The sequence below is a fragment of the Ceratocystis lukuohia genome (assembly GCF_044167205.1).
Source record: "Ceratocystis lukuohia strain C4212 chromosome Unknown Supercontig7_pilon, whole genome shotgun sequence".
Classification (NCBI taxonomy): domain Eukaryota; kingdom Fungi; phylum Ascomycota; class Sordariomycetes; order Microascales; family Ceratocystidaceae; genus Ceratocystis; species Ceratocystis lukuohia.
In genome coordinates, this window is record NW_027263526.1 from 1,850,899 (window position 1) to 1,878,317 (window position 27,419).

The 27,419-nt window shown below is 49.1% G+C and overlaps 7 protein-coding genes across 7 annotated transcripts; 2 read left to right on the top strand and 5 right to left on the bottom strand.

Moving 5' to 3' along the window:
• Positions 1–78: 78 nt before the first annotated feature.
• On the bottom strand, positions 79–3,087 carry HOO65_070392 (Protein msp1, mitochondrial; the record flags this gene model as incomplete). The annotated part of the gene is made up of 3 exons (XM_071004870.1): positions 79–536; positions 598–2,631; positions 2,700–3,087. The coding sequence occupies 3 exons, from the start codon at positions 3,085–3,087 to the stop codon at positions 79–81; spliced, it is 2,880 nt and encodes a 959-aa protein (XP_070857110.1).
• Positions 3,088–5,549: 2,462 nt separating this feature from the next.
• Positions 5,550–7,041, top strand: HOO65_070393 (putative glutamine amidotransferase DUG3; the record flags this gene model as incomplete). Its single annotated transcript, XM_071005023.1, has 4 exons — positions 5,550–5,564; positions 5,660–5,755; positions 5,864–6,638; positions 6,707–7,041. 4 exons carry the CDS (start codon positions 5,550–5,552, stop codon positions 7,039–7,041), a joined length of 1,221 nt encoding a protein of 406 aa, XP_070857111.1.
• Positions 7,042–7,549: 508 nt separating this feature from the next.
• Positions 7,550–8,674, bottom strand: HOO65_070394 (uncharacterized protein; the record flags this gene model as incomplete). The annotated part of the gene is made up of 2 exons (XM_071005088.1): positions 7,550–8,232; positions 8,320–8,674. The coding sequence occupies 2 exons, from the start codon at positions 8,672–8,674 to the stop codon at positions 7,550–7,552; spliced, it is 1,038 nt and encodes a 345-aa protein (XP_070857112.1).
• Positions 8,675–9,751: 1,077 nt separating this feature from the next.
• Positions 9,752–10,414, bottom strand: HOO65_070395 (Cystinosin -like protein; the record flags this gene model as incomplete). Its single annotated transcript, XM_071001320.1, has 1 exon — positions 9,752–10,414. One exon carries the CDS (start codon positions 10,412–10,414, stop codon positions 9,752–9,754), a length of 663 nt encoding a protein of 220 aa, XP_070857113.1.
• A 1,529-nt stretch (positions 10,415–11,943) lies between these two features.
• Positions 11,944–14,168, bottom strand: HOO65_070396 (Calcium-binding mitochondrial carrier protein Aralar1; the record flags this gene model as incomplete). Its single annotated transcript, XM_071004929.1, has 3 exons — positions 11,944–12,651; positions 12,717–13,892; positions 14,025–14,168. 3 exons carry the CDS (start codon positions 14,166–14,168, stop codon positions 11,944–11,946), a joined length of 2,028 nt encoding a protein of 675 aa, XP_070857114.1.
• A 3,696-nt stretch (positions 14,169–17,864) lies between these two features.
• On the bottom strand, positions 17,865–20,254 carry HOO65_070397 (G2/mitotic-specific cyclin-4; the record flags this gene model as incomplete). Its single annotated transcript, XM_071004904.1, has 3 exons — positions 17,865–18,143; positions 18,216–19,895; positions 20,240–20,254. 3 exons carry the CDS (start codon positions 20,252–20,254, stop codon positions 17,865–17,867), a joined length of 1,974 nt encoding a protein of 657 aa, XP_070857115.1.
• Positions 20,255–25,827: 5,573 nt separating this feature from the next.
• Positions 25,828–27,378, top strand: HOO65_070398 (putative pap2 domain-containing protein; the record flags this gene model as incomplete). Its single annotated transcript, XM_071005015.1, has 2 exons — positions 25,828–26,177; positions 26,319–27,378. The coding sequence occupies 2 exons, from the start codon at positions 25,828–25,830 to the stop codon at positions 27,376–27,378; spliced, it is 1,410 nt and encodes a 469-aa protein (XP_070857116.1).
• Between the last annotated feature and the right edge of the window lie 41 nt (positions 27,379–27,419).

Consider the following 27,419-nt stretch of genomic DNA (forward strand, 5'->3'; position numbering starts at 1 on the left):
GCTTGTAGGCAGGGTCTCCCAGACAGCATAGCACAGCAACCCGGATTTTCTAAGCCTTGCCCTGGCCAAAGAGTTTGCTCAGAACAGACCCCACCGGCCGCGTTCCTGGTCCTTTTTGCCTGAGTTTCGGCCTCCACGACCGTTTGTTGTGCCCGAGTCGACTATCCGGCTTCCATCGAGCTGCTTGAGACTCTCCATTTTCTCTAGGACTAACTCCAGCATCTCCTTACGGCGGATGACGTCAAGGTGCTTACGAATCTTGGGATCCTCCTTAGCAAAGCGCTCAACATCCTCATCGCTCAGGTGACGACCAAGACGAAGGTCCAGCTCGCGCGGGAAGTTGTAGTAGAATTCAGATAGCAGCTCAACGTTGAGGAAGAGCACGGCCGTCGAGGCGAGCTTGGTGGCCGCGGCGTTGAGGAATACTTCAGGACAGTAGTACTTGTTAGTCAGATCGGCGCATTGCTTCGACTTGACGGCCATCAAGCGCATCTTGATGATATCCGAACGGTCACGGAGGAAGATGGCCTCGCGTCCTGTAAAAAGAGGAGTTAGTACTATCCGGAGCGAAGAGCTGAGTATAGGACCCAAACTTACCCTTGGTCAGCAGGGCCGCACTGAACCCACCGGCTCCACTATGACCATCACCTTCGACTACCACGTCACCTTTACGTGCCTTATCGACAAAGTTCATAACCTCGCGCAACTTTCTACGGCCGCCGACCTGGTTTTCCATATTCTTGAGTGCTGCATCACAGTCGGCCAACTCATTCTTCAGCAGCACAGCGGCATTATCGCGGCCCTGGTTCCACTCACGGTTCTCAATGTCAATCTCAAACTTGTACGGCTTGATGCAGTTTTCCACTTGGTCCGAGGTGCTATAGAAGCGCTCGTTAAGAATTGTCGACGCTGCTTCGTTAATGGTTTGACGCGCAAACGGATGGTTGACAAAAGTCGAGCCGTTGATCAGGCTGTCGATGTTGGATTGGATTGAGTGAGCGACCACTGTTGTGGCTAGACGACCGACACCCAACTTCGTCAGTGCCGATACTGACGCATCCAGTTGGCGGTGCCAGTACAGCGAATCTGGGTCAGCACGGGGAAGATCGGCTATGTTATCAGGCTCAGGGCGAGCAGGGCTAAGGTCTGGGATGGGCTTGTTCCAGTAGCGTGCGGCCAGCAGGTCTAGCACTTTCTGGTCCAGCTCATTCTTCAAAAGCTGGTGCATCTGGGGGCGGCCAAACTCTTCAGTAAAGTGCTTGAAGGCCACCTTGAATGAGTCTAAGCTCTCAGCCATGTACGACTCAGCGGACAGCGGCCGGTCGTTATATTGCACCTTGAATTCGTAGGTAGCCTCTTCAAGCTCCTGGCGAATGGCATCACTAGTGCCTTGTAGGCTAGACGACATGGTCTGTTCCAGCACATGCATGAGTTTTTTGCGCAGTGTGTTAGTGCCAACACTAATGCCGGATTCCCCGCCAAACTCTGTAGGATGGGAGTTGAAGAAGTTGTTTTCGTTCTTAGTGATGGCTGACATCAAGTTGCTTGAGCCACGAACAAAAAGGCCGACAGAAGTGGGAGCCTTGGAGACAACACCGACATAGCCCAGGCGCAGGGGGTACTGAGTGTCTGTTAAGATGCTAGCACCGCGGGCGGCATCCACCAAATCCATCTTGGTCACAACCCCAATAGTGCGTTCGCCGCGGGGGTCTACCCGGCGAGAAGCTCTGAGGGCCGCAGAGTTGGCCAGATCGACATCAGCAGCGGAGATGGCTAGGATCACATTGGGTCTCTGAATGTACTTGTCGCACAACTCTGAAATCTTCTGCTTCAACTCCAATGGCTGGTTGCGGCTAGCAACCTGGATGTAGCCAGGAAGATCAATCAGCGACAGATCAGGGACATTGGGAGAGTAAATGGAGAGCAAGATCGGGTCATCTGAGACACATTCGCTCTCGGGGACGGCCATGTTGAGCTCAGTCAGGGTGCGCTGAATGGAAGTGAAGTCGGTAACTTTGCGCAGGCCTAGCTCGGGGAACTCGCCGTACTCCTCGTGCGAGTCGGGGGTATTGACTAGAGTCAGCTCAATAGGTCTCCGGGTAACCATGTTGGCGCCCTTGGGGAGGAACTCGTGGCCGACAAGGGCCTCTAGCACAGAGCTCTTTCCAGACGACTGCGAGCCGATGACGACAATCGACGGCAAGGTTAGTGTGCTACTCTGGCCGACATTTTTGAGGATATTGCGAATCTCAATCATTTTCTTGGTGAGCACCATCATCTGGTCATCGCGGGCGGCTTCCTCCGGCTTATGGGGGTCGCCATCCTGCGAGAAACCATAGGCGGCAGCTCCGCCAGCCGCCGCAGCCGCAGGGGACACTCTGCTTTGCTTGGGGTTTTGGCCGCCGTTGCCGTTGTCGTTGTCGTTGCCAGACCCGCCGTCTTCACCAGTACCAATTTGTTCATGCAGAGTCATAAGATTGGTTACCCACTCGGGCATATTTTCCTTTGTATTTTGCCAGCCTTGCATAGTCTGATTGGCAACTCCTTGGGCTCCGACAAATATATTAGAGGTCACATCGGTGATACCGTCAACGGTCTTGTTGAACACATCCATCGCATATGCGCCGGCCTCTGTTAAATAAATGTATATTAGCACCTGAACTGTTTGAGCCACACTTGGCGGGGGGGCATGGGCGTACGGTTAGCCTGATACTGCACCCAGGCAAAAGCGCCAATGGCAACGCCTCCGAACATGGCGGGAATGCGCACGAACTTGACTACAAGCTTTGGCAAGAAACGGGCAAACGAAGCATTACGCACGATAACAGCGTTGTGGAAGGCATTTCCCGGCAGCCAGAGCCTCTTGCGGGTAGCACGGACGGCAGCATCGGCACGGAGTAGGCCGGCTGTAGGGAGCCGTAGATATGTGCGGGCCTGCGAAGCGGTAGCACTCGATGTCGGGCCAGCAGTGGTAGCCGGGGTTGTAGCGATGTGGGTGGATGGTGAGGATCGGAAGGAAAGCTGCGTGTGATTCGGCACCCGGCCAAGCTGGGGAAGACGACCCCGGGCGAGCAGCCGACCGCTCATGGTGGGGGATAGTATACGCAGGGGAAAGCAAGGGTAGAAAAGGTTTCTAGGAACGCAAAAGGAAAAGAGAATCTGAGAGAAATAATACAACAGGCTGTACTTGTTTGTTGGGATGGACTAGGGCAAGAGATCAGCGCAGCAAGTCAAGCTTCGTGAGCAAGAAGTCCACGGCAAGAATTCTTCACGTCTTCCTTTGTTCTCCAAGCCGAAACCCGAAACTGGAGGGGTTGGCTTGTCCACTGGCCTGGGCTTGGCTGGCAGCGGGCTTAAGCTATATTGGGTGTCGAGATATACCACTGGGATCCCTGCTATCACTTTGACTGGCGGGGAAAGCCTCGAGTTTGTGGGCGGCCGTTCGCAAGCTAGGGGCTTTTTCTTCAGCGGTGCGAATAAAGAATAAAGAGATTCCTAGCTTGATCTGGAAGGGGAGATCGAGACTTGGTTTAGCCTTTGCTGTGTGAAGGTGCAATAATTTGGTGGTGACACTTGAGAATCGTAAAAGATGCCCTGCCTTTTACATGCACTGTTGCACACTGTGCGGGGAGTCAGACTGTAAGGGATACTCGGTATAACACTATCATAGCACAGTGCTATTTCAATCCATCAAATACTGTTTTGCGCAGCTGATTAGTCATCAATTGCCATAACCCTATTGGTTGTAACCCTATGCAAACTAACCACCATCCTAAGATCACTGTGAGACTACGATGGGCAACATTGGTGTTGTTGTAAAAGTCTGGGTTGCTGCAAGGAAACATGCTTTGAGGCTATTGTGTGTTCCAAGTGCATGACAACTGCTACATATAGGCTATGCCCTTAGCCCCCTTGCTGCCCCGACAGCTTCAAGTGCACTAGGATCATATTGGGTGCTTGACTAGTCTAGTTGAACAATGCAATACTCTCCAGTATTCCCCTAAATATTAGTGCGCTCGAGATTTCCAGGCTACTTGCTGGAGAAGATGCGTTTGGCGTTGTTTCAACTCCATTGCGCCATAGTTTCAGGCGTTCAAAGAGCTGGCTCACGAGCCAAGGAACACTATGACCAAGATACAGCCAGAGATTCAGCCCCGATGATAGATCAGGTCTCCCAGTAGCCATTGCCTTGTTCATTTGATAAATACTTGCGGATTAGTGGAAGACATGGTATAGCGACTGGTGGGTCAAGCTCCGACTCATAGATGATGCCATAAGTGATTATGGGTCTTCCCTTTGCTAGGGCCCCTCTTGATCCAGAGAATGCAGCTTTTATATCGTTCCAGAGCTTCTAGACGTCCGCCTGCCCTAAAATCCATTTATAGAAGCCTTCTAGCAAGCCGTCTTTCCTCCCTGTGGTAGACCCTTAGCCTGTGAGTAGTTTCTGAGCCTGTCCGGCATAGAGGCTACTCGCTGCTACGGATTGTATGCTCACGGTTCAATCTATGCACCTTTCTGAATTCCGAAGTGTTTGAGTGCCTGTTAATGGGAGGTTCGTTCTGCGACCGAGGTTATGAAATAGAAGACTGCGGGTAATAAGGCGAAAAATTACATGTGATGAGGGGTGCTTGGAAGCTTTGCAGCACCAACTCGCTGGTTTGTGATGCATGAGAACTGCACGCCAAGTACATGCAGAATTCCGATAGTCCGCGGTGCAGAGAGCGATACACCCTTTGGCTTATCACCGAGCTCCTTCATTGAGCCAACAATAAATAAATACATCGCAGGTAGGATTCTCAAGAGCGAATGTTGGCTGAAGAGTATTTCCATCGTCGTCAAAGACACAGGCCGACGATGGGGCACGTAACTGGGCAGGCCATCGCCGGCGTATCTGACCCCTAGCCAGGGGATCAGACAAACCAACCTTTGTGCGATAGGAGTCACCGCCAGCTGCATTTCAACACAAAAAAGAAAAGAAAGGGAAAAGCGAAACAGATGCCGCTGAGATCCTAGCCAACAAAGAGATAAAAGTGGGTCTATATGAACACCTGACGATCATCTCGTTATCTCGAGGCCAGCCACCTGTTCATTTTCGCTTTCCCATCATCTTGTACATCGTCCCTTATTTTTAGTTCGCTTAATCACTGTCCATAACCACTGTTCTCTAGCCTCTCTCCCTTCTTTCGCCACCGTTTGGTCTTGTTTTCATCTAGGTTTAAGCGGCTTCTGACTCTTAGCCTACTTAGTCTGTTGCTCCATTGCTTGACTCAATTGCGTCATCCGAGCCTGGCTCCTTTTATACAGTCACAGACTTGCGCAAAGCACGCGACTTCACTGCCTGATTAGATTTAAAAGAGGGACTAGCTAGTCTGTTCTCCAATTGCCGAAATTTAGACCTTGTTCTTTGTTCATCTGCAAAATCTCTGAACCGTATATCCTTTCTTCCCTTCTTACTTGCCTGCGCATAAACCGCCGTGTCTTCTCTGTTGTCCATCGTTATTTGCTACTTTTTTCTGCTTGAGTGATTGAGTAATTGATTGGCTGCAAGCATGTGTCGCTTTCTTGTACGGGTGCTATTCTCCCCTCTAAAGTTCGCTGGAAATTCCATTGGGCTGGCTGTCTTGGAAAATAGCTACTAACAGCAAACCACAACTCACAGGTCTACAAAGGCAGCGATGATATCCTGCTCTCCAAGCTAATTCTTGACCCTGCCCATTCCATTCTCCGCCAGTCCTACGATTCTCGCTTGCGTCTTGTATGTCTCTCTCCTACCCTACGACTTGTAGCAAACAAGCGCCAACACCCACCGCAACCTACATGTTACATGCCCTTCTCTAACACTCTTGTCCTCTCTTTCTCTTAGGATACCCGTCGCGGCCAAAATAATGCTGATGGATTTGGCATTGGCTTCTACACCGATCCGAAACTAGGAAACGCACCATGCCTGTTCACATCCACTATTCCCGCCTGGAACTGCACCAATCTGCAGCGAATTGCATCCAAGACCGCCTCACACCTCATCTTTGCCCATGTCCGCGCCACCACTGAGGGTTCGCTAAGCGAGGACAATTGTCATCCCTTCACCCATGGCAGTCTGATGTGGATGCACAACGGTGGTCTCGGTGGTTGGAAACACATTAAACGCCGGCTGGGGGCTCGTCTTGCCGATAAATGGTATCTCAGCGTTCGCGGAGGCACCGACAGCGAATGGGCCTTTGCTCTGTTTCTAGACACCCTTGAGCGCATGGGACACAACCCGGACGCAGAACCCAAGGCTGGTGGGTTTGGCCCAACGGTGCTACGCAAGGCGCTTCTCGAGACTATCCGGCAAATCAACGAGTTCACCGACAGCATCCCCGCTAGCGTCCATGAAGACGAGCCCGTCGATACCCGCAGTCTGCTCAACTTTGCCGTGACTGATGGCCATAGTACTATTTGCACTCGATACATCAGCTCGGCAACCGACGAGGCTGCGAGTCTTTACTATTCGTCTGGCACCCAGTGGGAGGAAAAGCTAAACTCGTCCGCGTCTTTGGATGCAAAGAACAAGGCCCAAGGCCACTGCTATCACATGGAGCGCAACGACAAGGGCGCAGACATTGTGCTAGTAGCCAGCGAGCCGCTAACGTTTGAAAGAGGTGAGACATGCCCTCACCCACGCATACCGCACTAACGAATGTGTCTTGTACTAACAATATCTTTCCAGAAAACTGGATCAATGTTCCCACCAACTCTGTTCTGACAATCTCGCGTCAGACTGTCATGGTACACCCCATCATCGACCAGTACTACAACCGCAACCCTGATCATGTGCGCTCCAGTGCCTTCGTGCAAACTAAGGGCCTTACTACTAACGAGAAGCCGGATTCCCGATTGGCGCCCACATCATCTCCGTCGCTACTGTCATCGTCGCTGTCCACGTCAACCCTCCCCATGTCGGATGTGGCAAGCCACAAGAGCATCGAGTCTACCTCGGTGCCTAACTCCATCGCCGCCCACTTGGAAGCAATGAAGCCATCGGGTCTAACAGGAGTGGTCTAGTCGAGCGGCATGTTGCAATATCATTTTGCTGGGCGCTCATTTATCCTCCTCTTCTCCGCCCCTATTTTCCCATTTACGCTTTATGATGCTTATTCTTTATCTCTTTCATTTCATTTTCTAGATACTGCATCGCTTTTCGACTTTGCTCTAGTCTCCGCCCCTTTCTTGCCTATTTCTTACTACCGACACAGCGGTTGAATTGGGGATTCCTTTGTTTCATTGAATTGTTGCTTATGTCTTTTGCTTGGGAATAGAAATCAGCTTGTGCGCACGGCCAAGAGGCTAAAAGCAAGTCGTCAAATATGATATAATACAGCTAGTTTATCAGGGTGTCTCTAGTGGCACTGTACTGTGCTATTCCACAGATACTCGTTCAATAAACGTGTTTACATGTAATGGAATATGTGAGTTTCCAGGAAACACGACAGACACGAGAATACACAACCTGATGCAAGACTGCCCCAGAAGGTCCGTGTATACTTCGAGCGAGTAGCTTCCCAACAAACATTTACCAGTCTTCAAACGCTTCATCATCACTGTCAATATCATAATTATAATCCACGTCCGACATATTCCCAGAGAGCGCCTCGTACTGGTTTGGATCAAATTGCAGCGATTCCGAGTCCATGCCACTATCGCCAAAGCTAACACTGTAACTAACACTAGTCATACCCGTAGTGGCGGTCAGATTCGCCGAGTTATTTGACCCCGTCATTAATGTACTTTCCGATGTGGCCCCCATGGCCCTAGACATAGGGCTAGAGACATTGTTTTCAGGCACATTAGGCATCTCTATGGGAAAGTACCGATTGACTGCCGGGTTGTAGAACTCGGCAAAGTACTTGTGGTAATCCTTGGGGTGGTGTTCAGGGCGCGGGAGAGAGACAGGAGCCGTCCAAAGTTTTAGCGGCTTTTCGGTGTGCCCACGGAAGGTATACAGCGGAGCGGCCTCGCCGCTGGGAGAGCCTGTGTGTTCAGGGGGAGGCAGGGGCATCAGGCTCCAGGACGTGAGCCAGCTATTGAGCGATGTCTCATCTGCGCTGGGCAGATTATAGTCGAGATGGGGCGACAAGGGCGGCTGGGGGACTGGGGGATATGTCAACTGCACGGCAGAGAGATAGCCACGGCGCAAAATCTCCCATGGCTCGAGAATCATCTGCGGGAAAGCAAACTGATGGCGGTAGGATGAAACTGTTTTGAATGGAAGTGAGGGAGTTAGTATATATGCTTGCAGATGCCGATATACACAAGGAGGCTGATTTACTTGTGTCTACTCACATAAATGGGGACTGGCTTTGCCGTCCAGCCTTTTCTTGGCGACATCGGGATCCACGGTTTCTAGGCGCCGCGACTGGTTGAATAGCTTCAAAGCGCGACTGTGGAACTCGGGGATATCTGGCTCTTCTAACCCAACACCCGGAAACTGCCTGGAGCAATCAATCACGCCGACTACAAAGCAAAGATCCATGGCATCGAGGAACACCTGGACCTGGGACTTGTAGATCGGGTCGTACCCTAGATCACGAGGGTACCAGAAGCGGCCCTCTTTCTCGTCAACCGTCCACGTCCACGGCTCGTAGCGTGACCGATCGCTGCCCGCATACTGGCCGTAGCTGTGATCGCGGACCGGCATGCGGATGCAATGTGCTGTATATATGCAAATAGGGCAAGGTATTGAGACCTGTATACCAGTCGTGCATTTGCGATCCTCGGGTTCACACATGTGAGTGCTGAGATAGCTGCATTTAGCAGTTTCGCATGATATTTTGACGCTAATGGAATGGCCACAGGCAAAGAAGCCTGGGGTGAACACGCACACCATGGCGGGGGATGGATGCTCCAACGCAAGTGTCGACTGAGCGATAAGAGAATTATCCGAAGAGGCCAAGCCCAGTAAAATAGCGCGTCGAGGGTCCAGCGCGGGTCCAATTGTTGATGCGGATAAATGGGAGAATAGTAGCCACCAGGGTTCTCCTACACCGTCTCCAGCAATAACAAGTCCCAAAGATATTAAAGATCGTGAAGATTACTTACAGTGACTAGAATCTTCCAAGCCACAAGATACCTGTATTAGAAAATAGACCAAGACAACGGAGCATCTGATACTGGGAAACGAGGGCATATGCTAAGTCGAGGTCTTGTGTGTCTTGAATGATATGGCAGAAGCAAGACTCTGAAACAGGCAGAGGCACACTGCATTTTTTTGCTCTTCTTTTTTTATCAGGGGCATAGATGAACTGATTAAAGTGGTAATTTCAGGTTATGGTTGCTATGTTAATATGGCGCTTCCATATAGTGTGTTGTCAGGCTGGGGTTGTCTGGCTGACACACATGTTGACGATGGTTAAGTTATGGAGTTTTGAGCTGCCTCGCAGGCAGAAACAACAGCCTAGCCCAAATAGTAACTCACTTATGGGCCAGGCTCTACTCTGTCACAGAAGACTTGGTGGGAATCAAACAATAGTCAAATTAAAAGCAGATTGCACATTGATTCATTTCATTAGTGGTAAACTGAGCAGAAGGCAGGCGTCTTTGCTCTAGAGGTTTGAGATGCATGATTTTTTCTAATAAAATTTGGATGGGAAAAAAATATGATGCACAAATATAAGAGAATACACATGAAGCTAAGATAATACCGTGCCGTGCCATCATGGTCGACGACTGGGTTCCTTGACTCGGGCTGCTGAGCCAAGTTGCAAGGCTTGTCTGTCTAGTCTAACCGCCTCGACATGCTTGCCGTTGGCAACAGAGTCTCTAAATCCTCTTCCTCTTCTGATGCATATAGCACATAATGCTGCGCAATGAATATGGAGTCGTAAATCATAGAGATGTTTCCTAGCGCAAGCTTGACGGGGTTTCCTGTAACGCCAGACCAATCGCCCACCAGATACGAGTCAATGCCTAACTGGGCGACTGAAAGGATGCCGCCAGTAAAGTCTAGCAGGATGCCGCCAATGGACCAGCCTTTGGTGCTCCTGGCACGGTAGTTATGCATGATCTGCGGCGCATACTTGACGAGTGTAACGACCAGCTTGACGTATGATATTGCATACACCATGTCCAGGGCGCACCAGTCCACACGCGGGTCCAAAGGCTCGCCGCGCACCGTCTTGAAGCTAGCCGTCTTGGTGACTACCAATGAGACACCAGCAACGCCCGCCATACAACAGAAGCAGACGCTGAGGATAAAGCGGCTGACACGCGTGGTCCCGGCAGGGTCAAAGCCCCAAATGCTAGGCCAGTGCTGGCTGATGATGGCACATGAGGCAGCAAAAGCATGAGCAGCGAAGGCCACATCGTTAAAGGCAACGGACGGCAGGTGGCCATTGTTACGGATCTGATACTGCTCCCGAATCATGGGAGAGTAGTACATGGAGGTTGTGAATATTACATAAGCGAGAAATCCTATTTGCAGACCTGTTAGAACCAGGGGTTTGTTTCACCTATCATCATACATAGGCAATCCCAGCAGGACCAGGGGCTAACATGGAACGGGGTCGGATCTACGAACAAGAAAGCAAGAACATACCTAAAGTGTTGATAAAAGGAAGGTCGATCGTGCTTCCGGCTGTGGTCTTCCGACGGAAGTTTAGTAGTAGCTGTGGGTAGAACGACAATGACCAGCATGTAGTATAGACCCACCCAAACAGCACAGAGAGCATCGACAGGAACCCCATAGCTCCTAATGGTGCATGAACGTGCCCTGGGGATGGAGAAAGAGAGAGAGCTGGGGCCGTAGAGTGCGTCGTGTGTGCAGGGGAGGGGGGGGGGGGAGATTCGATAGGGTTCGGCGGTTTGAATACAAGAGGGGAAAAAGGAGACCAGGAGACCAGAGGTAGCGATAATAGTCGATAAAGGCCAGCAGGCACGTGGAATATGTTTGGGTAGCTACACTGGGTAGGCGATCGATAAAGGGAGCACGCGAGCCAGAGATGACCGGTATTAGGACTTTGTTGCTGCTAACAAGCAAATCAAGATGCGATGCGACGAGTGAAGAAAAGACAGTCGGTTAGGTCAGAGGTCAGTCAGACAGAGATCCAGCCGGAGAAATGGCTGCAAACACCGATAGCTATGAGCACTTTGCAACGTGGGTCGCTGCGTAGTGTCACGAGTCGAGATATCTTAGGAATAGCAGTTGAATCAAAGTGAAAAATAGAAAAATAGAAAAAAGAAAGGAAATCTAGAGACAAGCTAAATAGAAACAATGCAATGAATAGCCGAAGAAGGAAGAAAAGAAGTTCGCCGGAGAAATATAACGAGCGCAAGATTCAATGGAAGAAAAAAACAAAACAAAAAAAAGAGGGCTAAAAACCCAACTAATGACGAATGTATAGCTGGAATAGAACAACATTCACGATGTTGCGCTTGGAGCCCTCGAGCCGCTCATGCTGCTTCGTTACCTTGAGCGCGTTAGTAGGGGATGCTTATCTTATCGTGCAACAAACAAGGGTTAGGGTTACAATACATGGGAATAAAGATACTAGTGCTATTATAGCTAGGATCCTATAAATAAAATGACGGGGTACAAAACAGTCAAATGTGAGCAAAAGCTTGTAATGCATTTAATGTAGCAAAGTAGGAAAGATTCAGCTAGCTTCCAGAGCATGATTCACATACAAGATTACAAAATAAAGAAAATAGTGCACAAAAGGATGAGGGGAAAAGTAAGGGAGAATGTAGGCGAAGCTCCGAGAGCTGTTGAGGAGAAGCACATGTGTGTAAGTTCTCGTCGGGGACAGAAGGGACGGGGGTATATAATAATGAAGACGTGGAAAGGGAGCAGATGGTGATGTAGGTGTAGATATGCATGTGGATGTGGACTTGATTTTTATAGGTCCCAGACTCAAGGCAGAAACGCACAAGAGAAGACAGACAAGCTGGCAAGCAAGTAGACAAACACACCTACGAGTACACAGCCTCAACCGCCTTGTCAAGCACCTTCCATGCCTTGGCATCAGGCGCCGCAACCCGACCAAAGTTCTCATCCAGGTCTAGCACTGCCTTTAGCGCATTGCGACTGCGCACAAACGGCGCATAGAGTGCCATCTCGTCGCCAAGATAACTGACCTCTTTGCGGGATGCCAGATGGCTAGGTAGCGGCAGCGCCTTGTGTAACACCTCATACGCAGCCAGCGTGAAGCCAAATTGTGGTGATGAGCGGAAGATACGTGCTGGTCCACCCTTGAAGAAGGCGCGGAACCCCTCCTGCTGCCAAATCTTCTTGGCCGCGTCGCGCAGCCCCGTGTATTGTACGTCGCCCTTCCGCGCCTCGACCTGCAGTCGCGTTTTGATGACATCACATGGCGTTGTGAGATAGGCGGCGGGAATGCCAGCAATGGCACCAGCAGTCAGCAACTGCAGCACGCCCAGTGGATTGGACGGCGACTCGTTAAAGAAGTCGCGCTTCAAGTGGCTATAGGCAGGGAAATAAATTGCGGAGAAAGGCACGTCACGCAAGAGGCAAGCTAGTGCGCCCTTGTAAAGACCCAAGAAACCAAGGTTACGGATAATCCACATTGCAGAGCGTTTGGGAACAGCAGCATTGGTCTTTGAAGCTTCACCTTGGACTTGCAAGCGAATCTTGACAATTTCGAGGGGGTTGGTAAATACCTATGCAACGTTAGTTAGTAAGTGGTCGTAGTACTGAAAATACAAGCGTCTCTCTCAAGTCTTACCACTTGGCAAGCACCAGCCGTGCTGCCAGAGATAATCTCGGCCCCAAGATGAATTGATCCGTCCTTTCTCGAAAAGTAGCCGCGTGCCAAGTCGTTGACGGTTAGTTTGATGGCCTTTTCAGGCGCAACACCAACAAGCTGCGGCAGCACACCAGAGTACAATCCTAAAAAGCCCTCGTTGCGGATAACCTTTTGAAAGCAGTCTATGGAGTTCTTGTAGAGCGCATTTCCAGCAGGCCCAGCCGTGCGCTGATTCTGCATGCGTGTCTTGACTAGATCGATGGGGTACACCATGAAGGCGCCAAAAGCGCCGGCCATGGAACCGAGGACAAAATTGTACGAAGACACCAGTACCTGCTGGCCCCAAGATAGCTGCGAGTCCTTCTTGGCCTTCTCGACAGCTTCACTAGCAAGAGAAACAGGCTTGCGCCACGAGCTATCCACAACACGGCGGAAGTCAGCGGGGGTCAGACGGTCCGCCTTAGAATCTGCGCTAGCAAAGCGGAATAGCACGTCGACCTCGGCCGGAGTGAAGGCCTGGAAGCGGGCATGGAGGGCGGCGGTGGAGAAGAAATCTTCGCGGGAAATCTTCCCGTCGGGGCTCTTAGCACAGGCTTGCACAACGACCTTTTCGATTAGATCGATGCTGTCAATGACGTTGCGGAAGGCTCGCACGGTGGCATACGAGATCTTGCTAGCCGCACCACTGCCATTGATGTTTTCGCACAGGTCAGACAGACGGGTCAGTGTGTAGTCAGACAGCTTGTGCCGCGACGTCTCGCGCACAATGCGTTCAAAATCAGCAGGCGTAATGAAGCCAGTGCCAGAGGGGTCAAAATGAACAAAGGCTTGGCGGATGCGCTCGCCCTGCATGCCGCGTAAAAGCTGGGCAAACTGCGGGTAGTCCATGTCATGCCGCTGCTTGGACGTGCCCAGGTGAAGTCGCATCCACTGGGAATCGAGGCTTAATGGAAGGCTATCGGGGCTACGGTTGGCCTCCAGCACGTTTTTGAAGTCCTCGTAAGAGACATGGCCTGAGCGTCCAACGTCAAAGAGGCGGAAGGCAATTTGATACTCGGCATCGGGTTTGGCCAGCAGAGACTCGAACAACTCCCAGTCGGCGAGAGAGAGCTTGCCGGTCTTTTGGCGGTCCGCAGCGTGAAAGAGAAGGGCGTACTGATCACGGTGGATGCGGTGCTAGCAGGAGAAACACAGGAATCGAGAATGGTTAGCTTTGACTCTGATGTTTAGCCAGTGCGATGACTCGGCTCTACTTGGACAGACAAAGTGATTTGACAATTGACTTACATAGTCTTCGCCCGCAGGCGCAATGGCATTCACAAACTGCTCAGGGCCTATGAAGAGCTGGCCAGCTTCATCCTTGATGGCAGCAGCCTCAAAGCGGGCCAGCACGGCTTGTGATGAGGATGACGATGGTGGTAATGCCGTCATACTTTTCTCGGGTCCGCGACGAGGGGAGCTGAAAGGAGGGGGACGGAGAAGGGAGGATAAAGAAAGGCTGCTGGATAGAAGAACAGCAAGCAAAGGAGGGGGGAGAGAAAGAGAAAAGTGCAGCTGCAATGAAGAAAAGACAAGAGAAACGCCGGCAAGGCAAAGAAAAAAAAAAGACACAACAACGCAGAAGCAGAGGAAAAATAAAAACGGGAGAGCAAACGGACTCCAAGTTGGATTTTTTGTTTTATTTAATTCGCTTTTTTTTATTCTTGGTGGGCAGCTACAGCGCCCAAGCTTCCAGTTCTTAGCGGGCTGGGCCGTAGCGATGCCTGTTGTTATAGTGATATTTATAGTGGTTACCTAGTGGCTGCCCGCTAACCATCTGGCAGCCTTTTAGTGGGTTTTGCTAGACATAAAAGGAGGTTGAGAAATAGACATGCAAATACAAGAAAACAAAACACCCGGACTCCAACGCTCAGGGAGGCGGAATGGGGATCGGTCACATGAGCTCTTTTTGCTCGTTTTATAACAGGGGAACGGGCCACAGAAGAGCAAAAGGATCTTTTATCTTGGTAGTGTGCGAGTGATCAAGGCTGAAGTGAAGAGCACAGGTATACAAAATATAGGACGCACCATATAGGAGACAAGAGACAGGAAAACACGAGTCTAAGCACTCATAGCTCACCTCTAAGGCCGCCGGGCTTGCTATTCTTTCTGACTCACTCACTCACCACCCACTGGCTGATCGTAACATCACCAAGCCTGTGCAGGTCTTCAACTTCCCTTGCTCCCCAGCCAATCATAGTGCGCCGCTTGCGAGCACCTTCTCCTTCTCCTTCTCGTTCTCATTCTCTGTCCTCTCCACTTCCACCTGCTGCACATCTAAACGTCTCATTCTACAGGTTGTGTTGATAGAGCAATTTTAGCGCAGTCTGCTTTGCCCCGTTTCAGCATGGCTCTACTTTGACTTCCTTCTAGCCGATGGGCGGAGAGTCCCGGCTTGAAAACTTTATCGCTGTTACTCTTTTTCTCTGGTCCAGGCCCCTAAAATTTATCTTGCCCGTTCCTCCGTTAACCCGGCCACTGCAACTCAAACTCCTCCATGTTCTCTGTCCCTTCTATTCCTTTGGTTCCTTCCTGAAAAAAAAACGAAGAGAGAGGAGGAAACGTGGAGGAGAAAACTTTGCTTGGTTTAGCTATCAAGCCAAGGTTAAGCCCAACCGAACAGCTGTGTTATAGCAGAGCTCGGTTGCAATATTGGCCCTATCCTTGTTATTCTTGTGTTGTTTCGTGCTGTCTCATCTGAAAGCTGGAGCAGCAGAAGCAAAGGAATAATAGAGGAAAACAAACCAGAGGGAAATCGTGGGGTAAATGGGGGAGTCTAGGATTAAGGGCCGAAGCAATTCGCGTACTTGGAGATCGCCAGCTTTTGAACTCACAATCTGCTGGATGCTGTGTTCTGTGGTTTAGTCTTGAGGCGTTATCTGTCTTCTTTACAGATGTCCGTATGGTCGCATGTGCACACTCTCGCATGCATAAAGGTCTGGAACCTGACCTATCTCACGTAATATCCGCCCATAAACGTCGCATTCTCCATCCAGCCAACGACAACACATGCTCGCTTTCCATCTTCCATTTTGTCCACCTCCCCGCTCGGCTAGACCGCCTAACCTGCCCCAATGCCTGTGTCACCACTGCCATCACTACTTTCAACGACGCCCCCGAAAAGTCCGAAGCTCTCCTTTCCCTAGCTCTTCCTCTGCCCTTTTCTGCCTCATTCCGCTTTTTAGTATTTGTTTTCCTTTTTGGGACGTCCATGACAGTCTCTTTACTTGTTGATGTTACAATGCTTGCGGGGCTTTGTTGAATTTTTCTTGGATTACTTGAGCCTCCTGACATTGATATCTCTCATACTGTTCTTTCTCTTGCCTCCTACCTCCCCTTCAGTTCCCTCACCACACACCCCAAGTCTTTTTTTTTTCTCTTCCCCGCCATGCCCTCTCCATGATCAGGATTGCGAAGAATCCCTTTCCTGCAAAAACAGAGGAAAAGAGGAGTCAGTCGGCCTAGTGTTGCGTTCTCGTGCCGGTTCTAGGCCAGACCTACCCAAAGAATTCCCAAAGCCTTGAGTCAATATGTCCAAGCGCCCAGATCAATTTAGTCACCCTGTTCCAAGCATGGATCACGTGTATCAAATAGCATCGTAGCACTTTAGCTTAAATATTTGCTATTGGCCTGAGCAGCTGGTTATCTTCAGTTCTCACCGCCACAAAACAACAGACGATTCTGTATTTCAGGTGGCAATGATCTGTCCAATATAACGGCGAATAAGTCGGGGCTATCTCTAGAAAAATGCCGTTGTGATCCATCCTCACCTGAGCCTCATTTCATTGGACCATCAGGGTCTATTCTACTGACAGTATAAGGTAATGTGTTTCATCTTTTTCTTCAAGGGAAAAGATAAAGTCTACGACAAAGAAAGTCTCACAACAGCCAAACACATAGATGGGACAAAAGAAGCCAAAATCAGATGATGAATGAAGTATGTATGAATATGAAGCCAAACACCCATAAGCCCCGATCTCTTCCTCGTAGAAAAAAAGAAAAATAAGCAAAAGAAACCTCCGATCTATAAGTACGTATTACTTCTTAGAGTTTATTGTTGTACGCAGAAAGTAAAAAGAAAAAATGAAGACCAACTCAAGAAAAAGAAAAGGAAAAAACTAGAAAAGCACACAAAGAAAAGAGAAAATGGCGAGACCAAAAAGTCCACTTGACCAAAATAGGGTGCAGAAAGAAAGCAATGGAAAGAGAAAAGCATAAAGTATTTCGCGTGATACTAGGCCTCCCCGTGAAAAAGGAGAAATAAGCCTCCCTACATGAAATGTGTATGCGAAACTAGGGACGTCCGAAGGTAATATAGCCGCAGTGGCCTTCGTTATAGGGCCGTGATAATATCTGTCTATAGAAGATGTGTCTTTTTATTCGGGGAGCGAGAGTGTGTTGAGAAGAGAAAATAAGAGAGGGTATATTAAGCCAGAGGCCATTTCAAAATGAAATAAAAGAGAAGAGAAAAAAAAAAAAAAAGTGCAATTCGGATCATCATAAGAGTCATAAAAATAGTCGTAAGAGTGAGAAGGGATATAGAGGCAATTAGCGACGAGTCTCGCCAACTAGACACAAACGACCACCAGGCAGCCCTCTCTGGAAGATCAAGCTCCAATAGAAGCCGGCTAACCCAAGGGAGCAGTGCCACGGCACGTCTATACTTGCTAGTTGATTTCAAGGCACGAATACCATTCACAGTGGACAGCATCGTGATACAGACCATTCGAGTCTTCATATACGAAACGGTATCGGGGGCAACCGACGTTCGCGTATCACCTTGTGGGGCCGCTCGCGCTTAGGGAAGCACTGCATTCTCGCCATAGCCATACGATGCACGCGTGGCTGGGGTGTAGGCGGGTACCTACACGCCTCCAGGTCTGACGCAAGTATCTTCAAACGCATGCGCATGGCGTTGAGCTGGCTGTCTAGTGCGCGAATATTGTGACACAGCGCTGTCTTCTCCTGCATCGGCAGCTCAGGAGAACCGAGCGGGGGGTTGAGTGCAGCCAGAAATCTATAGAGCTCCAGCTCAACCTGGTGGATCTGCCGTGGGACTGTGACGTGAACATGGTGGTAACGGTCCATCTACTCCCGCTGCGCCATGGCACGTTCTTCGGCCACAGCTGCCGCCAGGTCGAGCGATGAAATCATCTCTTCCACTGTAGGGTGAAACATCGGAGGGCGAAATCCCATAGCAATGTCTTCTACAACATAGGCGGCGCAGTAGTTGTACTTTTGTGTTCGGTACTTCTCAAACACGGCAACATGATGGACTCTAGCATTAGAGCAACACTCCACCAGAATCTCAACAGCAGGACGAAGCTGCTTATAGGTATATCCTGAGTAGTGCACGTGAGCCGGAGACTGAATGAGAAAGGCAAATTTGTTAGCGATGTGCACATGTATGACAATGAAAAGGCCAAGCAAGCCACTTACCCAGCTACCAAGCTGCAGCAGCATCCGAGACAAGCAATGAGCTGCTGCCGCCAAAAACGACTGTGGCAGACCAACAAAGCGCTCGTCGATAAGCGTCACCTCAAGAAAGTACTTGGCCATTGTCCTTGTGTCAATGTCGTAGTTATCGGCCTTGCTAATACGGCGCAAGAAGCTCATGGGACCAGGGCTGCCCAAGTCAAAGTTGAGCATCAAAAGCATGTAGCGCTCTGCCTTGCGAATTTCATCTTCAGAGTACGAGTTATCGACAATATAGCGCATCTCGCTCAGTGAGGGACAATTTATCTCCTCGTACTTTGCAGCAATGAACAAAGCAGTGGCGCCGACCAGCTGCAGCTTGGGGAGGGTAACCACCTTCTGCGCCAGGAAGCGATCAATGCAATTGACGGCAAGGAAGAGAGTTTCGGGAAGCAGATTAAACCGTGCGTGTGCTTGAATAACCCAGTCAATGAGCACAGCCCGCATAGGCCATTTTATTTCCCGCTGGATGTTCATGTAATCTCGGCTAGGGAGAAATCGGCGATCTTGGTTATGGTAGTGCTCGAAGATGTCCTCAACGTATTCAGACACCATGTTAATATCCAAACAGTCTTCAGCATACTCGAATTGCCCTGAAGACTCTACCCAATCGGCGGCCATATCAAGGTCGCGCTCGACCCGAGCTGAGAGTTTAGGGAAAGGACAGCAGAGCCGGCCGTTCTCGTACATTCCCTCCTGTTCATCTTCCTCCTCTTCTTCTTCGTCCCAAAACTCTTCAGGCTCCAAAATTGAAGTTGTTACCAACTTCTCATCAACGATGTTAACCATTGTAGTGTCATCGACAGTGACAGTTTCAAAGGAGCCGTGGATATCATCTTCCATAGAAAGACTTTCGTAACGGTCTTGGCTGTTCATAGCCTCATCCTGAACAGGCATAGTCTCGGCGTCGCTGTGGTATTCTAACGCATCCTCATACAGTGCCTCAATAAGGTCATCCATAGGGGCCAGTTCCACCGACATGTCAGAGGTTTCAGCATGTTCCCCGCTGCCATTCTGAATGTGCTTAGCAGTCATGTATAAAGCATCCGAAGTGCTGTGTCTCAAGACAGGTTGGCTGCTAAGATGCCGAGGCTGGGGAGCATAGCATTCAGGTTGTGAGCCATCAACAGATTCCTCCTCGTGGGCAATAGATGGAAGCTCTTGCATGTAGTCGTCATAAGACTCATCGTTTTCTTCTACATCGTGGTAAACTTCATTTGCAACCGTAGCATCGGGGTAGACGAATTTCGAAGCCGTCTCTTCAGCAATACGACCCTTGTTATCAAACTGTGCTAGTGAGACGGCTTTTCTGACTTTGCGCTGGGCAGAACGCATCATGGCCGATTCTTCAGTGGTGTTCTCATCGCTAGGCTTCTTCAGAGACACGGGATTAAAAATTTGTGACTTGGCGATTCTGATTTTTTTATCGGATGCAGAGTGTTTTGGGTTCTTATCAACAGTTTGAAGGACGATAGGGCCACGGGCGGTGTTGCTGAGATCATTGAAGGCACTGCGCTTAGCGGTGGTTTTCCGGGCCATGCCATGAGCCGAAGAATTTGAGGCGGCGACAGCCTTGGTCGACTTGACGACCTGAGGGACGGCCATGTTCTCGTTCTGAGCCCACATGTGGCGGGAGCGTTGGGGCTATTGTAGCAGAGAGTAAAGTGGTGGTTAGCAAGCCTGTATTTCTATTACATAGGGGGAAAAGGTGCGGTCGCCGGTGTCAAAACCAAATAAAATAGATGAAAAACAATGGAAACACAGCAGTCGTCAGTAAACCACCAACGGTGGCATATGATCCCAAAGTTGACGTGGTTGCTATGGCCGTGAGCCGATACGCTAAACGGTAGACTGGCCAAGAAGGGAAATTTGGGGCCATAGCGAGCGCGATGATTGGATAACGACAAGTTTGGCGTGCATCTGGCAGATCCTACCAACAGGCAAGAAACATATGCCAAAAGATAAAGACAGAAGGGAATAGAACTTACTCTCGGGTTGATCATGGCTGTAAATGTCTTGTGTATTCCGACTGCAACCAGATGAAAAGAAGGCTGCAGCAGTATTCAAAGGAGATAGGTTGCGGATAACAATGAAGCCACGATGGTAGGGAAGAAACAGGACAATTACCAAAAGATGAATGACTGATGAAGCAAACTTGAGATGGGGTGACAGAATAATATAAAGAGATGTGACCGGAATGTAGTGTCCGCGTGTGTAAAAGAACTTCCAGATATGCAAACAGCACTCTAATAAGCTAAGCGGAGAGCGTCAAATTTAGACAGGGCGGGAAGCCGTCAAGCCAGGCGACGGCGTTGACAGACAAGCTGCAGCTGAGAATGCGGTGTTGGCGACGGATTGTCTTTTCTAGTGGGCTCCCTTGCATCCAAAACAGGAACAAAAGCAGCAGAAGAATGTAGATATGTGGGCGGTTGAAATTCCTGTCTTCACAAGAGTTCCCTGGCCTTAATTTTGTCTTTTGTGTATTCTCGTTCGGCTTTGGTGGTGGTAGATATCGTAGTTGTTTGTTTGTTTTGGGGGATCAATTCTATCGAGAAGAACGCGGCTGTTTATGGAAGCCCCAGCGAAATCTGCATGCCACGAAGCCGATGAATAAAACAAAAAGAAAAAATCGGGAGGCTGTAAATAAGGGAGACGGTGAGGAGAATTGGACCCTTTTCACATATATGCAAAAGAGTTGTAGAAGTCTCCACGTCTTGATCCAAGATGTCAAAGGGGGCGAACAAGGCAAGGCCAACAGCAATCAAAGAACCACAGACAACAAGCAATGCAGATTGCTAAATAGGCGACTTGTTGCGGGCGATCTTTGGTGTTGTGGACAAAGGAAGAAGGAGAGGGAGGAGAAGAAAATAGAAGGCGGGAAAGCGAGAGAATGGAAGAAATAGAAGGGCTAAAAGGGTGCAGATATCTTCTCTAACGTCAAATGAGGGTTTGGTCCAAAGTGTATAGCAAAAAGCAACCCTTAGAGCGTAATGAGAAGGGAAAGGAAAGAAGAAGAAGACCGAATTGGTAGTTACCGAACCTTCTGAGAAAATTTTATTATCACAGGTCTATTCGATCATTCATGGAAAGAAATAATAGAGAAAAGAAAAAGCCAAACCCAGCGCGTTATAAGCAGAAAAAAAAACAGTCTCATGGAGATCGTGAAGAACAGGTAAAAAAGCTTTCACGGGCTATTTGTTGATCTCTTTGTTTTTCCTCGCTTTCGTTGCTTGGGCTCTAAACAAAGGAAAGCAACGCAACACTGCGCAACGCATAAACCCTTATTTTCCAAGCCTTTGTCATACAAAAGGAGTGCTGACAGCGATGTGTATCTATACATGTAGATTCTATTGGCACGCACCTTGGTACGTAGTAGCTTTTTGGTACCTGTACTTCCCTTTTTTGCTTCTATCCAGCCACTGCTACTTGGAATTTCCCTTCTCCTTGCTTTCTTGCCATAAAGACGTATTCTTTTCATCCTTATCCCCATCCCACGCAAGGATCCTGGCAATAAAGTCCTCTGCAATTTCGTTATCACAGTGTGTTGTCTGGCCATTTCCAGGCTTCGATTGGTCTGTGGCCCGTGGCCCGTGGTTTTTGTTTTTGTTGTTGTTTTGATGCCATTTCAGACGTTTCCCGGCTTGTACCAACCCTGACATTGAGGCAGAGCCCATACAAGTGCAATGCTTCACAGCAAAAAATATCTTTTTCCATCAATGCGACGCCCAGGTAAAAAAGCAACCGATTATCAACGAAAAAACCCCGAACGAGTCCAAGTGTTTTCCTTTGTTTGATGAGCAGGCTACATGGTCTGAATTTTGCCCTGTCACATTGTATATTTTTCTGGTCGCACCTTCGACGTCATGTAGCCTTTTTTGACCGTTCCTGCATATGCTGTGCGCTCTGAGCCCCGCGTATGATTTTTCACTTATCTTGTATAAGTGCAGATGTATCTACCCATTCTTTGCCTGCGTAAGAATTATTAGTGTATATAACTGGCACTTTCACTTGTGTCTGCTGTGCTCGTCTGCCTCTACTCCTGCTTTTCTCGGTTCGTATACTATTTTCTTCCTTCACAACCTTGGTTGCGATGAATGCACTCCCTTTATCTTTGTTACACTCTCACCTCAAACCCTTACGTTGTATGATGAAAGCCACTTCCCTTTCCTCTCCGTTCGAGCCTCTGTTTCTGTTTCTTGTACATTCTCAACCCTTTCCCTTGCTTTTCTAGACGCTTTAGCCGATATTAATGGCGTTACTATAAACTGGCATTAGACACAAAAAGGCGCTCGGAAGCCGCCTGGAGAACCACCCAAAAAAACCAAGTTGCAAGGTGATCTTTGTCCCTGTGCTTACATTATTGCATATTGTTCACCGGGCCTCACGGTTTGAGTTCATTTATGCTTTAGGGCCTTTTGTTCTTTATTTGCCTTCATAAGCTAGCTCTTCACAACAATGGATAAACTTAGAAAAAACAAACCATCTTGTTTACTTGAAGACTAACTTTCGCCATTCTCCTAGTACAAGGTCTAACCAAAGCCAGCCAAGTCAGCCTTACTATCTGCTCTCTCGTTTCGTAATTCGTGTGTTACACTCTCTTGGTGTTTATAGTACGTATCTAAATGTTCTTTGTTTATTTTGATCGAGATTGAAGCACCTTGTGTGAGAAACATTACAACTACAATGGGCAAACCTTAGTTTCAACTCCACCAAACAATGTCTGATCTTCGTGTGGATAACCCTAGTGGGAATGCCTACTCTCCTGAAAAGATTGGCCAACCCTTATTAAAATATGGAACCAAGGATTCAAGCAACTAAACTTGAACAAGAAACTTTCAGGGGAAATTAGAAGTTAAACAGGGACGGCCGTAAGCTAGCCAGGGCCTTGTTTTTTTTTTTTTTTTTTTTTTTGTTTTCTTGCCTTGTTTACTATTTCACCTCTAACACTGACAACCCAAGTTGCTGCTTACATGTATAGTATTTCAAGGCCCAAGGCTGTGCTAATCCCAGGTAGGGAGGAGAATAAAGAAAGGGCCACATGTTGGCCAACTGAGAAGAGAGGCCCCATGATAGGTCGTTGCTTTTTTGTCAGCGACTTTACGAAAATGGGTCTTTATTTCTCTATCCGTTCTTACTGTGACATACTTTGAGACCAATGTCGGAGTTCAACGAGTTTTATATCTCGATGCTTGCTAACTATTACATACAGAATACAACACGGGCAACTTGGTCGCCGTTTCTCAATGGGCTTTCGACTGAATAGTGCATTATGTGAGAGATACTTTGTTGCTTGTTTTTATTTTTCCCTTTGAATTGAACTTCAGTTTATTTAACGTCTACTGGAATCACCAAGATCAAACGACGCCGGATTGGTTACCGGACAGAATTGACCATCTGCAAGGCTGACCTCAGATCTCGGGCGAGAGAAGCACGTATGCCCCGAAGTAGGCTTGTTACTCGCCCTCTTGAACTTGAATTTGAATATATTTAACGTCTATGGGAATCACAGTTACTCGCCCTCGCCCTCCCGCTTTTTGATTTGATTTGATTTGATTTGATTTGAATATATTTAACGTCTACTGGAATCACTAAGATCAAACGACGCCGGATTGGTTACCGGACAGAATTCACCCTCTGCAGGGCTGATCACAGGTTTGCTAATCCGGCTTTTTTTTCGGCGTTCATGAGATGTTGTACAGCCGAAGTTTTCAGCCGAAACATCCCGCCCGGTTAGCTCAATCGGTAGAGCGTGAGACTCTTAATCTCAAGGTTGCGGGTTCGACCCCCGCATTGGGCTCAATTCCCAGTGCTCCAGATCATCTGGATAACTTCCGAACCTCCGGGATATCTTTTTGTAGATTCGCCTTTTCCTCCTTTTTCTAAATGGCTCCTCAGTTTTTTTTTTGGTCCGTATTCATTACTGTTATTGGTCACTGACACGCACTGTAGATCTCACATCCCGCTTGTTTGACCGGGCCTGAACGTATGCTATTTTGGGCCCCCTAGCATTAAGTTCAAACATGCAACCTGAATTATAATTGGCCACTAAAAACACACCGTGTGAGAAGCAGAAGGAGGAGGAGAGGTGGAACAGCGCCCTCAAGGGTTTCGGTTGGGGGCTTTATCTTATTCCCTAACTTTGTTCTTTTGAGGGGGTAGACAGGGGCTGTTGGAGTTGATTTTCAGCGGCTGAAGGGGGTCATCCTTACCTCCATGTATGGTTGTTGGTCAGCAGCATTCGATAATAGCTGGGATTTGAACAACTCAGTAAGAGTTACTTTGCTCAAGCATTCCTGCAGCTACATCGACTTGCATGCGCTTTCGCGCTTCTTGCAGAAAGAGTGGTGAAAAGGAGGCTGAGCAACGAGCTGGGATGCAGGTTGTATATGGTGGGATGGTACAGCTTACAAAGGCCCAGCCCTTTTTGTGCATTTACAAGGGTTCTGTCAGGGAGGCTACACGGTGTATGGGCCTTGTACAGCGGCAGCAGCTAACAAAAGGCGCCCTATCCTAGCGCGTTCTGGGCTAGCGCCCAGCGCTCAGCCCAGCAGCTTGCGCAATACAGTCTTGAACTGGAGGAATCTCAAACAGCATGATTTTGCCCTTTGGTAGATCTTGTCAGGGCGATACCGTATTTTAAATCTATACGCACTGTATAAGCGTGATGCCTTTTTTATATTATTGAATTATTTTTATTTACTTTCGTCCCTTTTCCTTCGTTTCTTTTGGTCTTCGAATTCATGCCGGTCTGTTCATTGCTAAAGTGACAATGTCCCATTTATGGTGATGCCGGAAAGCTTAGTTCTTCTGGTGAGCCCGTTCCCGCAGCGCTGTAACGTTATTGACAAATCGGGAGCCAGGCATAGAGGTAGAGAGGGGAGAAGACAAGAGATGAGGAGAAGCGCGACACTGAATGAAAATCCATGTCTGCACCAGAGAATCATAGTTGACTAGCTGTGGCTGTGGTTGCGATTCTCAGCTTGTTGTTGACTTGGCTAACTCTGGGATGTAGCATTTACTGTGTAACTGGCTCTCGCATCACCCCAAGCCCAGCCACTGAACTTGTGACAGCGATCGGGATTTCTAGACCCTCAAACCTTTTGTTCGTTTCGCTGTGTCGAAGATAATCCTCTTGTTCCTTTGTTTATACACACGCCACCACCACTAAAGACCGAAACCCCCTCCCCCTCTCCCATCCCCCCTTCCCGTTCCAAATAAGAATCCGTCCCGTCTAAAATAAGAGGCAGTGTTTGTCCTGTGGCACCGACCAGCCAAGCGTTTCCATACAGACATAAAGGTACCGGACTAGCTAAGTGCTTGTGCTTGAATCTGCTTAAGGGCACTTGTCTGCTTGTGTGCTCGTGTGTTGTGTGCGCTTTGTTTCCAGGGCTTCTTTCTCACCAAATTGGTTCCTATTTTTTCTCCTTCTCCGTGTCTCGAGCGTCTTCCTTCTTCTCCTTTAGCCGTCCAAATTATTTTTGTCTCGTTTCGCTCTTTATGATAGACGCTTTACCCCCTCCTCATTTTGTCCTTCCCTCTATTTATTCCTTGCGTCCCATCGCTATTTTACAGGACCATGTCCTATATACCACCATACTCCCAAAGTCCTCCCCAATCGCCGTTACAACGACCGTTGAACCATCACAATCACCATAATCACGACACTCACTACTCTTCGCCGTCTGCCCACGACCAAATCGACGACGACCGTCTTCCACCACTCGCCTATCCTCCTGCCCTCGCCGGCCCCAATTATACCTCCAGATCCAGATCCCGCATCTTCACAATGATAGGCGTGCCCGCCATCTTGGTTGGGTCCTATATCTTGGACTGGGCCGTAGTCCTTTCCCTGGGTGTGGCTTGCGTGATCATGAACGGCCTCACACCTAATAAGCGCCCATTCGCCCTTGACAACCCCGAAATCTCGTAAGCACAAACATACCATGCATACAGTCAGCACCGCTATTAAGTGCATGGCTGGACTATGTGACATCAGGCCGACAATTCTATTCAATGTCTACTCTTGATAAAATGCGTGAATCGCACCTGCTAACTCCTTTATCGCAGTTTCCCTTATACCGAAAATGAGACCGTCCCGCCTGTAGTACTGTTCCTCTGCAACAGTCTGATTCCTAGCTTTGTCATCTTCATCGTGTGCCTTGTGTTCGTTCCTGGTCGAACTGTCCCCAAGGGCACGCCCAAGAACCTCATTTGGAGGCGTAAGCTTTGGGAGATGCACATTGGATTCCTCGGCATGGCTCTCAGTTTGTTCCTCGGCTGGTTTGTCACTAATGGCCTGAAGAACCTTGAGGGCCGCCCACGCCCCGATCTACTGGCGCGTTGTCAACCCGATCTTAAGAATGTCGCAAAATACTACGTCGGTGGTTACCGCCTCCCCAACACCTCCAACAGCACTTATCTCCCTGGGCATCTTGTGTCTGCCGACATCTGCACTAACAAGGATCACGAAGTGCTCGATGACGGCTTCCGCTCGTTCCCGAGTGGTCACGCCTCATCTGCTGCTGCTGGTCTGATCTACCTTTCTCTCTTCTTGGCCTCCAAGTTCAGTGTTACTATTCCTTACCTATCTCCATCCGACCTTAAGGACCCGCTTGTTTCGTACCATGCCTTCCCGTCACGTACTGTTAGTGCTGCTCCCCGTGCGTCCGATCCTTCTGGAAGCAAGGCTGAGGGCACCCGACATGACCCCAACGATGATGGTATCGAGCTTATTGCACCTTACCCCACTGGTGGCGCTAACAAGCGAGATGTCGCCCATGATCGAATGGTCACTGCTGCACGTCAACAAGCTGCCGCCCCGCCACTGTATCTACTGCTTCTTACCCTACTGCCTACTTTTACTGCTATCTTCGTTGCAGCTTCACGTTGGTTCGACTTCCGCCATCACAGCACTGATATTGTCACGGGCTTCTTGATTGGTGTTGTCAGTGCCTTCTTTGCCTTCCGCTACTACCATATGCCCATTAGCTACGGAGGTGGCTGGGCCTGGGCTCCGCGCAGTAAGGACAAGGCCATGTGGGCTGGCATTGGGTCTTATAGTTATGCGACGGAACGCGAGCCTTTAGCGTATAGACAGCCAGGTGATGCCGAGTCAGGAATGCGATGAGACTGATGGAAAGGGTGAAGGTGGACTGTTAGCATTATTAC